The sequence below is a fragment of the Notamacropus eugenii genome, chromosome 5 (genome assembly GCF_028372415.1).
Source record: "Notamacropus eugenii isolate mMacEug1 chromosome 5, mMacEug1.pri_v2, whole genome shotgun sequence".
In the NCBI taxonomy this organism is placed as follows: Eukaryota; Metazoa; Chordata; class Mammalia; order Diprotodontia; family Macropodidae; genus Notamacropus; species Notamacropus eugenii.
Window position 1 is genome coordinate 176926201 of NC_092876.1, and position 14708 is coordinate 176940908.

The following is a 14708-nucleotide window of genomic DNA, read 5'->3' on the forward strand; positions in this document are numbered from 1 at the left end:
TCAGTCATCAAAGCTGGACAAACACAAGACACTTGTCGACACTTCCATGGCAAGATTCAGTATGATATACTTGAAAAGCCACTACGCTGGAGTGATACAATTTGTAACTAAGGAAGAATATAATAAGAGGCAGGTGGGAAAGGGGAGAGAATGTTGCGCTTGTAATCAGGGAAGATAAAAGTTTGAACCCTACTTCCAACACTATTGTTTTTGGACCATAGGTAGACAAGTCGCTTCACAGTTCTGATTCTTAGTTTCCTGGTCCATAAAATGGGAATAATACCAATATATAGCATCTAACTCACAAGGCTGTCATAAAGATCAAATGCTATTGTATCACATTTGCATTAGGCTTTAAGATTTATGAAGTGTTTTTTCTTACAACAATCCTGGGAGGTCTTTCTCTACTGCAATTAGCATTACCCTCAGTTGAAATGACTTGCCCAAGGTCACAGAGCTAGTAAATGTCAGAACAGGCGCCCCATCTTCTAGCTCCAAGACCAGGGCTCTCTCTGATACATGAGGAGGAAAGTGTTTCTCCATCATGCCCCTATCCTGAACCATTTCCAGTCCAGTGGATTACTAACACATAAATAATCACTATTTATCAACCTGTTAGATCTAAAGTAAAAAAAAAAAATAGGAGGTAGGTTTTATTTAGACCTTAAATTTATTTAAATTTAAAAATTTTAACTTTTAATTAACATTCAATTAAATTTGATATTTTAAATTTTTAAGTTTAAAAATTAGTTAAAATTCATGTGGATTTCACTTTGAGAAGATTTTAAAGTCTTGAAGAAAATATTCAATTATTAAAACCTTAGTGCTCTGTAGATCCTATTTAGCTATATTTTTCATACACTTCAAGGCAGAAAAGCTTCCAAACTGCAAATGATTTAGATGCTGCCTTTTTAAAGCTTTGTTTCTGATCTCTGAACCAGATCTCACCACCCATATGTTAATTTCTCCTGTTTTTGGAACATTATTACCTGGGTGATACTGGGCAAATCTCTTAACCTCTGTGGGTTTCAGTCTCTTCAACAATAAAATAAAGTTGGATTGGATGACCTCAAGGTCCTTTTAAACTCTCTATGATCCTATGATCACTGTGTTTCATCACTGTCATGTTCACTACTGTAATGAACTCTAAATCAGAGGCTAAATTAAAAAATAAAAACAAGCCTCATGAGTGAAACAATCCTTTGCATCCTCCTTGACATATCAAAGCAAAAGTTAATGTTTCTTATAGATTCACCAAGGACAGATCTACAAGAAAGCTGAGAGATGAAGGACTTTTTAGCCCAGCTTTGAATAGGTTACTCAACAAATAATGGACTATAGTCAAGAGCATTCAGCAGGCATCTGAGAAGGTAAATTGCTGATATCACCAGATAATGCTGACTTTGGTGGAGAAACTCATAGGCACTGCTAGGGGTGAAACAGAAGAGAGCTAAAAGTACAAATATATCTCACATACTACTGTGAGATACCATCTGGAACAATCTGCTTCTTTTCGCTTCCAATAGCAGCCACTATGACCATGACACCCAACAGAGATGTAAAGTATTTACTATTCCTCTAACAGATAATAGGACCCTCCATTCCAGGACTTTTCATCAGCCCCATACCAGGAGTCATATATAACCACCTGCCCCTTGAGTGGTTGGTGAGGGACTCCTACCTGTGTAGCCTGCCAGAGCAGCTGCAGGAATGACGGGCTTATCCTTGTTGAGTTCAGCACGATCACGCACATAGTCCTTGAAGGTGCCCTTGGGTTTGTGGTTGGGCAAGGCAGCAGGATAGTCCTCTGAATCGAAGCTGTCATAGGAGGGGACACGCTGGAGGCTGTTGAAGGATGACTGACTGCTCCAGGACTGGGTGAGGCGGTCGCAGCTGTCATAACTCTCTATGCTCTCAAAGGAGTCCTGGCCTCCAAGTTTACCTAGAGGTAGGGAAGGAGGGAAAATGGGGATAGGGAGGGAGGGATCAGGAAAAGACAATAGTGAAAACCCTCTTATCCTTCAAAAGGATATTGCTCAGAGCTGCAAGGAGGTCAGTGGTTAAATGAAGCTCCATTGGAGCTACTGGCCATACTCAGGAGTAAGTCAGTTGTTCTGGGCTGAATTCAAGGAGTCCTAAGAGCTGTGCAATCCATTCTACAGCTCTGCTGAACATTCAGAGCTCTATGATCTGCCAGCCTCCCATACAAGGACCTCAGATTCAGAGATACAAACACTAACCAATTTCCCTGTCTTGAAACTCCTACTGTGGGGATTTCCATGCAGCACTTTTGACCTGCAGACCAAATGAGGAAATTGTGGCAGAGTCCTATTCCAAATCTAAACAGCATAAATATCTTAAAAAGAGGATGGCACAGCCTGGTAAAATCCTTTAGCCTTTAAAAAAGATCCATCACACTCTAAGTACATTGGCCTTCCTTGACCTGGGTTCTAAAATACTATCTGGCAGCAATATTTTATAATTATATCTTAGTGAGATACATGTATAGACCTATGTCTCCTACAGGCAAGTAAGGCTGTGGGATCCTTCATCCAGAAGGACACCACCAGCACCCCACTCTAGCCCCGGTCTGTATTTCATGCCCTTTCCAGGTATAGCACGTACTCTTTACTTGAGAGTGTACCTCTTAAACAAAACAAAAACAAAAAACTAAAGATCTGACTTAAATAGTTCATGTCCATAGCAATGTCAGAAATCTCTTATTCTGTGAGTTGCTTAATACATTCTTCACTGACCACAAGATCATGCAAGTTCATTAATTTCCCAAACCAGGTTAAAAACAGCTGCTGGGATTGCACAACAGCTCCTGGAGAAATTTCCATTGGCAAAACTGTTCAAAGCCCAAACACTGACACCAAATTTCAAAAGAAAGAGGCTGCATGGAAAAGATGAGGAGCTTATCAAAATGCCTGCAATGTTCTACTTTAAATATATAAATGCATTTGATTACTTATTAATAAATTAATATTTTAAATAAATCAATTATTTAATTATATATTAAATCTATTTGAATATATGTACACACACATATATACATATGTATGTCAATATGTGATACCAAGAAAGGAAATATAATCTGCTTGATTCAACATAACAGGAAGCAGAACGGTGGCAGTGATTGTGAATGTAGGGATGTATATGCTATCAACTCTCAATTAGTCATCTAGAGATCATTCACACTAAGTTTTTAGTGTCTCCCCCTGCAAACCAGTAAGCTTTTGGGCCAGCTTCCCTGCCATTATTTAGGGAATCTGAACTAATATGCACCTAAACTAAATAGAGCTAATACAAGAAATGCTGCTGCCCTCCTCCTACAAATTGAACAAATACACACATCTACATATGTACACATACATATATGCACTGTGTATTTATAAATATTTAGACATACACTGTACATAAGGCCACATGTGTGTCTGTACACACATATGTATGTACCACATGTGTCTATATAGAAATGTGTGTGCATATATATATATCCACACAATGCATATATGCATATATGAAGCAGTGTGTTAGATACTGAGGATAAGAGGAAAAAATGATGCCTGCTATCAAGGAATTTCTAATCTATAAGGTGGAATTGTGATAAGTCTAATGCAGATAAGTATAAAGTGGGGTAAGAAATAATGAAGGGGGGAAGAAGAGGTCAGACAAAAACCTGTAAGAAAAATCAACATGAGAGAGTGAGGACTAATAAATGGGAGAGGGAATGACTGGAAAAGGACAAAGGAAGGCTTCGTGGAGGAGTCAGCGCCAGAACTGAGCTGTAGAGGAAATGAGACTCTTGAGAGGTGGGAATGTATTTCCTAGCATGGTGGACTTTCTGTACTAATACATAGAGACTGGAGATGAAAATTCATAAAATAACAAGTTAATCCCATTTAGCTAAAACAAAGGGGAGTAGTATGAGATATGACTGGAATGGTAAACTGGAGACTGCTTGTAGGAGGTTTTCAAAGCTAGATTCCGGCACTTGTTTATCCTACTGGCATCCTACTGAAGGTTTCTGACTGACACAGTTAAAGGAAAATTACTTTGACAGCTGGTTGAAGGATGATCAATTAGAGAAGGTGAACGTTAGTGTCAAACAAAACCATTACAATAGTTCAAATAGGGTGTGATAAGGGCCTAAGTTACAATGATGGCCACAGAGATGGAGAGAACTGGGTGGATACGATAGAAATTATGGAGATAAAATCAAGAGAACTTGACAACTGAATGGATATTAGGGTGGGGTAAGATAGAAGGAAAAATTCTCATCTCCCCTCCCCCCCAACCCTGTCCTACGTCCAGTCCCACCAACAAAAACAGAAAATATGTTCTAAAGCCAAATAAATGATTTGAAGAATTATTCACTGTGTTATCTGAACCACTGATTCCCTCCATTAGGATAGATAATTTTGAGTTGACTACATTACAACACAATTCCTTCAACTCCCTAGTCATCCAAAGGAGGACAAATTCCAATGAATTAAATTGAAAAGACTTCGTGGAAAGGTTTGACAGTTCAACCATAGGATTACTGAGTCTATCCATCTGGTTTGCTGTTAAAGTTATAAACTCTCAACTGGCATTTAAAATGTATTGGATTTTCCCATCTAGAAATTCACACTTAGCCACATAATCCATGACCCCAGATGCCAGACCCCCTCCTGGGTCCTAAAAGTGAACAGGACCCTTTGAGATATAAATAACTCATTAGAGAGCTGTTTATATCATGGAACCTGTTAAAGTTAGAGGTCATTTGGGGTTTTGTTTTTTCTCTCTAGGCAATCATGCCAACAAAAGAAAGAAACCCAGAGTCTGCTGTAGCCTCAGATACTGGACCAAAAAAATTCAGTTCATTTCTATTCTCAAGAAGAATGGCACAACCAGTCCATGGAGATCCTTCAGGTCTTATTTGGAAAAACTCTTAGGCAATGCAGCACATTCCCGAGAAAAATGAAAAATGGAGTTGACCCAGGCTAGGTAGAAACTGATGTTCCAACAAGCCTGTGCAGGGCAGAGCAATAAACCACCCCTTTGGTGCTGTTACTGCATTTTTAACCACAGTCAGATGCAGGTGGGGAGAGTAGTGGTTTACAGTAGTAACCTGTTTGTATATTCAACTCTATTTCCCAAACCTGGAGCTGAAACTCTTCATTCCTCTCATTTTCTTCCATAGTGAGCTGGAACCATCTAGATTAGACTATCTGCTATGCTACTATGTTCATTCAAATGAGAGGATTAACATTCCCAGAGGACTAGAGTTCAATGTTTCTGGGAAACTCCCCACCAAAACCTGTCACTAAGACCATCATGACATGCTTCAGAATAAGACAGCCACAAATCAAAATCAAAGTGGTCTAAAGGAGCAAATGGGAGGGCTCTCATGCAACTGACTCAAGAGACTAAGATGAGGATTAATCTTTATAAAACTTCACTTTTGGAGGCCAAGATTAATAATTTCTGGACCAATGGAGGTCTGTTTGGTTTGAAGACTCATTAACACCAAAATAAGAGCACTGTAACAAGACCAACCTCCCTCTGAGGTTTCTGTGGTCTGAATCTTCCAAGACTGAAGCAAAGGGTAAGGAGCGAGTCATTTGTGTGTGTGTGTGTGTGTGTGTGTGTGTGTGTGTGTGTGTGTGTGTGTGTGTGTAAGAATTTCCTTTTTCAGCTTCCCCCTTGCCCATCTGCTTAGAAAAATAGGATAGATAGATAGATAGATAGATAGATAGATAGATAGATAGATAGATAGACAGACAGACAGAGAAGGAGGGAGGGATGGAGGAAGGAAAGAAAGATGGAAAGAAGGAAGGAAGGAAGGAAGGAAGGAAGGAAGGAAGGAAGGAAGGAAGGAAGGAAGGAAGGAAGGAAGGAAGGAAAAGAAAAAGCTGAGGTAGTCAAGGTAAGGGGGCAGATACACAAAAGGGGTGATATATTTAAAGAAACAAGCAATTTTAGAATCCTCTGAATAGATCAGCCCAGCTTTACAATACATCTGAGACCCAAGTTCTAGCCTCTGCCACATTTGCCTAGTTTGTGAACAGAAACCTCACAAGAAAGTCTTTCTAATGTTCTGACCTGTTGAAAGAAAAGACATATACACATACATGCATATAGGTAAATGCATGTGTGCATTTACTTATAATGACATACAAATCCAAAAATAAGATGCCAAAAGGGGAAGATAAAGCTAGTCCCACAAATTCCCCTTCTGCTTAAAACATAAACAGCTTAAGCATTCTCTGAAGTTATGGGAGAGGTAGATGACTAGTTCTGGTTCTAAAGGGGCTTTTCCCTCACTTTTTAACAAGATGCTTGTGAGGCCTCTCAAGGGAAAGGGTAAGCCAAGATACTTAATAAAGACATTATTGTAGGCAATTCATGAAGCTCATTGAGAAGTCTTTGGACTAGAATTTAGAAGAAAATGACATTTGGCATTTTACTCCTAAGCTCTTTCTTGAAATTCTTGAGGAAATGTTCTCCTACCCTCAATCTAATGCAAGTTGCCCCCTGAACACTGATTCACACCTTATTAACTCATCTGTCTTTCCTCCTTGCAATCCAATTTGTTTTGCCTCAGTAATCAAATCTTCTTTTAGACCCCTAATGGACTACACTTTGCTCAAATTAAAACCATCTGATCACTTCGCCTAATATTCTTTTTTTTACCTTCTGTATGTTTTTCTATATTCTGACTTTTAGAGTTGGGGGGAGGGGCAATTTACTTTAATTTATGTTTATTTGTTCTCTCTAAGTCAGCCAGCCCTATTTTTAAAGCACTTCCTATGTTCTCAGTGCATTATTTTATCATAGGCATGTCAAGAAGAGTCAGTCTTCTTAGAATCCTCCCACTGTTTGTTTCACTGGTTTTCTAGCTGAATGTGTACTCTGACAGTTTGGGTTACTCCAAATCTTTTGGCTCCAAAGAGATCCCAAACTAATTGTCCTGAGAATGTCCTAACAAAGGAGAGCACAAAAAAGTAACAATTTCACTACGGACAAGAGAAATCCCCATAGTCAGGTTACAACAAATCTGCAATTTGATCCAATGACATTCTGAAAGCAAAAGTGGGAAATGTATGAAGCTGTTATGTTTTGCTCAGGTGGACTAATTTGGGTGAATCCACATTGACTCAGAGCAAATTCCACCCTGAGAACAGGCTAATCCAAACACTGTAACAAGCAGCTCCAATTCTTACCCACTTTTTCCCCCTCTAAAATAAGAAAGCTAGCGTAAGTGATTTCAACCCCAATGAGGATAGCTTTGCTATTAATAATGATAAAGTTGAAAAGTCCAGTATGAAAACTTTTTAACACCCCCTTATTCAGGACAGAAAAACCTGAATCTGAGGGTCCCCACAATACCAACAAAAGGAAGAAGAAAAGAATTTGGGAAATGGACAGAAAACAGACATTCCTGGGAAGAGGAGAGTATCTAGAGAGAAGGTCTTACCACGACTGGTCCTCCCCATACACATGTTGTCTGGGGTTACAACTTCTTGTTTTATTGTGAAATAGTCAGTAGACAAGGTGTCTGCCTGAAGAGGGTCCCTGCTGAGGATGACTGAGGAGTAGTCATTCTCATATTTGAGGGAGAGGAGCTCCTCGGAGCTGATGGGGTGCAGTGTCTGATACGACTCAGTGATGAAGCTGGGCTCGGAGAACTCTGACGGAGGAACACACTGAGCATGCTCAATGCCATAACCTGCAGGAACAAAAGTTGTACAGAAAAATGTGAAAATTAAAATGATGGGCAAATTGTACTTAGGCCAAGCAAATCTCCACTCCTCCACCTGCAACTGCTAGTACCTTCGCCCATAAGGTCATTTTCCATCTGCTTTCTCTCTCTCCCTCTCTCTCTCACTGTCTTTCTCTCTCTGTCTCTGTCTGTCTGTCTCTCTCTGTCTCTCTCTTTCTGTCTCTCTGTCTCTGTCTCTCTCTGTCTCTGTCTCTGTATCTCTCTCTCTCTCTCTCTCTCTCTCTCTCTCTCACACTCTCTTTCTTTCCCCCTCCCATGTATGTGGGTGTGTGTATGTATGTCTTCCTTTCTCCAACAGGATTTAAAGCTGCATGGTGCACACTCCTGAATCCACTCCTAGGATAGGATGGGATAAAGTAGGCTTTCTACCTGCCATCCAAAACCATCTCCACTTTAAGAAACAGAAACACTGTGGCAAAATAAACATAGGAAAAAATCTTTCATTTCCTTCAGGATGATCAAGAGGGATAAAATGCTCTCAAGATAGGAATTTTTCCCTAGGTTCACATCATAGGAAGAAGGATAATCACAGACAAGTAAGACAATGAACTTACTAATGAAGTAATCCGAGGTATAGCGGGTCTCTGGATAGGTAGAATTGACTCCACTAACTTGATACGGCTTCATGTCCTCTGCAGCAGATAAGAAGAGGAAAAGGTCAGTAGAGAAGCAATACTCCGTCCAAAAGGACCTTGGATGCAGGCACCATGGTGATCTCAACCGTTCTTGTATGAAATCAGCATTTTCATTCACTGAGGCCTTTCCTGCCCCCAAACCCCCAGTCCTTGTCTGGAGTGAGGTCACTGGTCACAGAAGGGCATTTAATTTTATTATTTCTGTAGCTCTGAAATCAGATGTAGGTTCCTGGAGAGTACCAAGTGATTTCAGTGAAATTCAGGCCCTTAACCTAGATGAAATTGGCAAAGTTTATGATCATGCGGTCAAAGAGCTAAAATATAGAGAAGGAAGCCATTTAGTCCAGGCAGGCTATCCTCTGAACCATCTAAGAAAGATATTAATTTTTCTCATTTTTATGAATCTTCAAGAATGCAGATTCCATAGACTCTCTTGATAGTCTTAGGTGTCAGTTTTAATCACCTTACGAAGAATCTGCCTGGGTGTTTTATCCTACCCTAATATTTCAGATATAGGACCAGGTAGGACACTGGTATGGTAGGTCAAACTTGAGGTGTAACTAATCCTGAATAAGAAGAGAGAAAATTAAAACACACAAAAGCAGGAAACTAATCCTTAATAAGGAGAAAAGAAAAAAATGAAGCACTAAGGACAGAAATGATCTGCTTAGAGCAGCTTTAGTCAATTTATAATCCTATAACTAGACTGAGATTAAATCACATGTCAATTCTGTCATGGGGGTATCTGATTTTATTTTCAATGAGTCTGAACCAGGGAAAAGAGGTAAAAATAGAATTGTGAGCATAATGCAGAATTGTTTTTAGGGAGGTGAAAGAGGGAAGGTTGTTGTGATATTTGATTGTATGTTGGGCAAAAAAAGGTTACAGGTGACAGGCCCATACCTGCACAGGGAAACAGTTTCAAGTTCAAACAAAATTATTAAACTCATGCTTTTGTGGCTTATCAGATCCAAACAGCAGCAGCACCCTTTATTTCTCAGCCTTGTACCCTTCCCTCTCCAAACACTGAGGTTCTATTTTTACAGGGTCAGGGTGGTTGTTTTTTGTGTTGGTGTTTTTTAAATTTGCATTTATTTTTAGTTTATTCCAGTTTCCTTACCAAATGCTTTAGCCTGTGTGCAAATAAACAGCCATGGCCCAATTCTACTTTGTCCTCGCCAGTAGTTGGTCTTTTACGGACCCTTTAATTGAAAAGTCAATTCAGGTGATCAGATTTTTGTAATCAAAATACATTAAATCTGAGTCCAGTTCTGTTTTTCTGATTGGAAACAGGCATAGCAACTGGAGAGAGCTGTGGTCTCCAAGAGGCCTGAAAGGACCAATAGGTTTCCCCAGCTAACTACCTTACCACTAAGTAGGAATTTAAACTTCATTCACATCTTAGCAGTTCTGTTTTTGCAGCTAGAAAGGAGATAGGAATTACATTAGTGGAGTACATTTCAGTTGACTAATCTGGTCAAATTTGCTGTTGCATTAACAAGCCAGTACACAAACTATGGGCATCATTTCCTCCCTGAGGAATATAAGCTTCTTGAGGGTAGAGACTGGTGTATTTTTGTCTTTGTGCCCACAGCACCTAGCATGACAGCTAACAAATAATAATCATCTAATAAATGGTTGATGAATTGGTGGATTGAATTATGTGCCTGCTACATATTTTCCTTCCATAAATTGGGCATTCTTTTCTCTATGTACATGGGAAGTCTGTCAGGGTATCAGGAAAGTCTGTGCAGCTATATGCTGGTGTACTAGAACAGAAGAAACAGGAAGATTAACTCATTTCTTCACTGCTTATTTTATAACTTACTCATTCATTCATTCATTCACTTATTCATTAATTTATTTATCTATTTAGTTTGCAAAGGACAGAGGAAAGGGCTAAGGATAACAATTCCCAGAGGAATCTAATTTGAGTCTCTCTCCTAGGCACTATAGAATGGAAAATACTCTTGAACAAAGCAAGGTCTTGTGTAAAATAAAAGTGCTAACCCTGAGCTTTTTCCCCCTCCCCCAGAGTCTGCCAAGGGCTAGAACTGGTGACCACAGGGAAAGGGTGGGACTGGGTTAGAGAGGGCAGCCGGCTTCTAGCCTTACAGTCAGCTGGAGGGCACTGCTGACTGCTGGTAACTACAATTTATTTTAAGAAGAAATTCAGAAAAATAAGAGTAAAAACACCCAAGTTTGCCTCCTGCTGCCATTTCTATACTCAGCCAGGACTGTGGTACATGAGTCACTTGGTCCTAAAAGGTTGGAAGGAGTTAGTAGGGGAGACCATGTCATTACAAGGTTGCAACACAGTGTCCCAAGGTGACCCACGGTTCCTTTCCCAGATGTGAAAGGTGCACTGGACTCTTCCACTTAGAATCAGGTGAATGGTTGACAGACTTGACCTGCCTGTGAACCCTAGGGATCCAAGCCCTCTCATAGATGTGACTAGGTATGATTCCTGCTCAATGTTGTATGCCTTGCAAGAGAGAGAGGAAATGCTAGGCATGGGGGCTAAATGTGGTCACTGTCATAAATTATATATGTATGTTCAGTTTATAAACACTGAAAAAGTTTTTCAGAAAATATTTTTTTAATGCTTGAGGTGGGAGATAAGTGCTATGGATAGGGTCCTAAGTACTAAAAGAAGTTGAGGAATAAAACCTTGCTACAGCTCAGAAATAAAGTCCCAACTTTACACATCTTAGGAGCTCTGAAGACATTGAAAAGCAAGGCTCCACAAATTTACTTTGTATCTAAGGGCAGCCAAAAATTTAGGAGCCAGGAAAATATTATTAAGTAAGGCATATTTCAAATTACTTTTAAGTAGTCAAACATGTTTTGATCCATTTTTCCCCATCCATATGGCCAAGGATGTGAAGAGAACAAGAGACTCTAGATCTCTCTATGGGAAAGATGTCTTCCCTTTCCCCACCTGCATGAGAAACAAACCAGGCAAGTAAGGACAGAAAGGGGACAGATCCTAAGGGCTTTGCCCTTCTTGATCAAAATTAGGTGCCCATAGGTCACCTAAAGACCCAAAAAGAACCCTATGGCAGAAGGTTTACCATCTAAATTTACATTTTTAAAATCACATTTTACTATCAAATAGTTCTATGGAAAGTGAGGTGCAATATTGAAATTATTAGGCACCACAGTAACTTGGATCCTATTCAACTTTATCTGAATGGATACCCAATGACAGTGGCATTGTTTTACTGCTTCTCACATTGTTAACCCCCGAATAAGCCTCCACCAACCCCAGTCATTCCCTGCTTTGTTACCTTTCTGTAGGATCTCTAGATGCTCCCATAAGATGTCCCCAACAAAATCAGGGGCCAGCTCCAAGAAGCAGTCTTTGCCCAAAGCGCAAAGGGCAGCTCCACTCATGCAGAACTTCTGAAAGTTCACACCTTTCAGACTGAACTCATTCACTGCCCACATTACCCAGTCCCGAACATGGGTTTCTGTCCATTGCCGGGGATCTGAGAGAAAAATGAGACATCAAGCCATCAGATTACATCAGATTACATGCCAATGAATGGAGCTCAGCAAATTAACATTTAGAAGGTTTCAGAAGCCAATCATTTGGGAGGGGGAGACTATTTTGTAGATAAAACTTACAAATCAGCTATCAGTGCCATCGTCTGGTTATTATTTCCCATTCCTGTTTTATTCCCACTTTTTTTTATTGTTCTCCCATCTTACCAGCTAAGAGAACGCCATAATTTATCTATAACTAACATACCCAGAATATCCACTACCCTTTATCATTCTAGACAAAGACTTCAATGAAAATGTAATATGAAGAGAAAAGAAACATCCAAGATCATTGCTATGTTAGCTTTCTTACTGTCTTATTTCAATTACCCCCATCACTTTGATGTCCTAGATGTGTGCTTTTATTCATGACACTAGTATCATTTCAAAGCACATCTTGGTTTGCTCTATCTTTCACTACTTTATTTTTTTTTTGGTAAAAGTACAATTCTTATTTTAAAATGTATCAATTATTATTTTAGTAGCATTCATGGCAATCAGAAATAATCAGGTGAATAAGTCATAATAATATCTCTATTAAGTTGCTACGTTGCTCAAAATATCCACAAACCCCCTTCTTCTACCCTCAACTCAGATTATATAATACTCACCATATATATAACCCTTAGTTAGAACTCCAGATTTCCCATAATCACACCAGCCCTTAATGAATACTGACAATGCCAGGAAGAAGAAGGGTAGAAGAAGGCAGGTAATGCCCAACACCAAAAGCTCACTTTGGTCCTTTTTTATACCTCTGGTTTACTAATGGAAATTCAAAGTGATTGGTACCCACTTTATCTTTCAATAGACTGAAGTCTATGACAAAGTGGTATATGAGGGTACATACATATAGGAGGGGAGGAAATGAGTTTTTATTAAGCACCTACTTTATACCAGGCATTGTGCTAAGTTCTTTACCAATATTCTCTCATTTGATATGAGTAGCCCTACTCCAAGAATGCTAAGTTTTGGATTTCCCTGGAGAGGGCGTCAACACCTTTGTCAGAAGGGGATGAAGCCTGTTCAGGGACCACATTGTGGCAGCAAGATGGTACAGCAGAAAGAATGCTGGGCCTAGGGTCAAGAAGCTCTGAGTTCAAATGCAGCCTCAGATACTAGCGGTGTAGCTCTGGAAAAGTCAATTCACTTCTGCCTCAGTTTCTTCAACTGTAAAATAGAGATAATAAAAGCAGCTACCTCCCGGGATTGTTGTATAGGATCAAATGAAATAATATTTGTAAACTGCTCAGCACCTGCCTGGAATACTTAGAGTAGGTGCTTAATAAATGGTTATTCCCCTCCCTTCCTCCTTACTTCTGAAGAAACTATCTTCCTAGATTCAAGTTTTCCATGTCTTCTTCCTCCACAAAGGCTTAATGAAGTCTCTTCTAGGTACTTCTCTTTCCTGTCTTCATACAATCTATTTTCAAATAGTATCCCTAACTTTGAGGTGGTCAAGTTCACAAGTATTTCTTCTAATTGTAGAGAGATGGCAAAGATACGAAATATTAGGGCCGAAAGTAATTTTGACATCTGTGACACAGTCCAGTCAAGGGGCATTTGCAGTTATTCCAGAGGTGATAAAGGATGAACACAGAGAGGTGGTGTGGAAGAGGGAATAGAGAGACAGTTGGATTCCAAGTCAGGAGCCCTGGGTTCAAGATCTGCCTCTGACATATTGGATGTTTGACCTTGTACAAATCCCTTAACCCCTCAGTGCCTCCACACAATTTTCTAAGAATATAACTTGAAAAGGAGGTATTGATCTACATTGATATAAGGAGTTCCTCTCCAGGAATTTTCCACCCTGATGAAATTAGGTCTGGTCAAAAGGGAAAAAAATGACCATGTAAGATAGCACCAAAGACTTTAAGGGACGATGAGATGTTACCTACCTGGCCACCCAGAAGCTAATGGTTAAAAGGGGGTGGGTTAGTAGGATTGTTGGGAAAAGACTGATGTGGCATGAACGCCAGATCTTCCAACGGGCCCAGGCCCAACCTTTATTCTCCCAAGAATGAAAGCATACCTTTGGGAATTCCCAGCCGCTGCTGTTCTTTAGTGAAACCACTAAAAGTGGCTTTCAGTGCCTGTGACATCATTTCTTTACTGCTTGGAGTTAAGAGGGGAACATCTGCACATTCCATATCTGTAAGAAGCAGAAGGAACACAAGCAAGTTCAATAACCAGAATTAGATAAATTAATGAATAAATAAATAACCAGCCCTGAAGGCTCTCGGTTGCAACGAAAGCTCAAGAAAGGGGCAGAAAGTCAAGGAAACACTTGGTTTAACCTTAGAGGAAATACGTGAGACATCAAAGAGCAGCACAACCTAATGAACGGAGAGCTAGCCTTAGAGCAGGAGAGATCCTAGGATCAGGCTTCATCCCTGACACACACAAGTTCTGTAGCCCAGATTTCTAGGACCCCAAGAACTTCCCCAAGACTCTAAACTGTAGAGGAATAACAGATGGGCATTGAAGGGCATTTCTTTTCCCCAAATTTCCATGACAGCTAAAGTCTCAGGCTCAGAGGAAAAACAAACAAACCAATAACACAAAACAACTGCAACAACAAATGAAGGAATCATCTCTATAAACAGATATATCCCAGGCCTTATACACACTACAGAAGATCTAACTATGACCAGGGCAATCTCATTCCAACTTAATTAATCAATCATATATTAAGCATCTATGTGCAAACCTTTATGCTAGATGCTGGCAAATATTAACACAAAAAAATTGGTGTC

At 39.8% G+C, this 14708-nt stretch overlaps 1 protein-coding gene across 2 annotated transcripts in view; it reads right to left on the bottom strand.

Annotated features, from left to right (window-relative positions):
- ETS1 (ETS proto-oncogene 1, transcription factor) overlaps positions 1 to 14708 on the bottom strand; it is a 189897-nt gene that overhangs the window by 24030 nt on the left and 151159 nt on the right. For both annotated transcript variants that reach the window (XM_072611552.1, XM_072611553.1), the window contains 5 exons: positions 13985 to 14104; positions 11697 to 11897; positions 8326 to 8403; positions 7466 to 7717; positions 1682 to 1942 (listed from right to left, as the gene is read on the bottom strand). In XM_072611552.1, coding sequence (XP_072467653.1) covers positions 1682 to 1942; positions 7466 to 7717; positions 8326 to 8403; positions 11697 to 11897; positions 13985 to 14104 — 912 coding nt within the window. The remainder of the gene's footprint in view (positions 1 to 1681; positions 1943 to 7465; positions 7718 to 8325; positions 8404 to 11696; positions 11898 to 13984; positions 14105 to 14708) is intronic.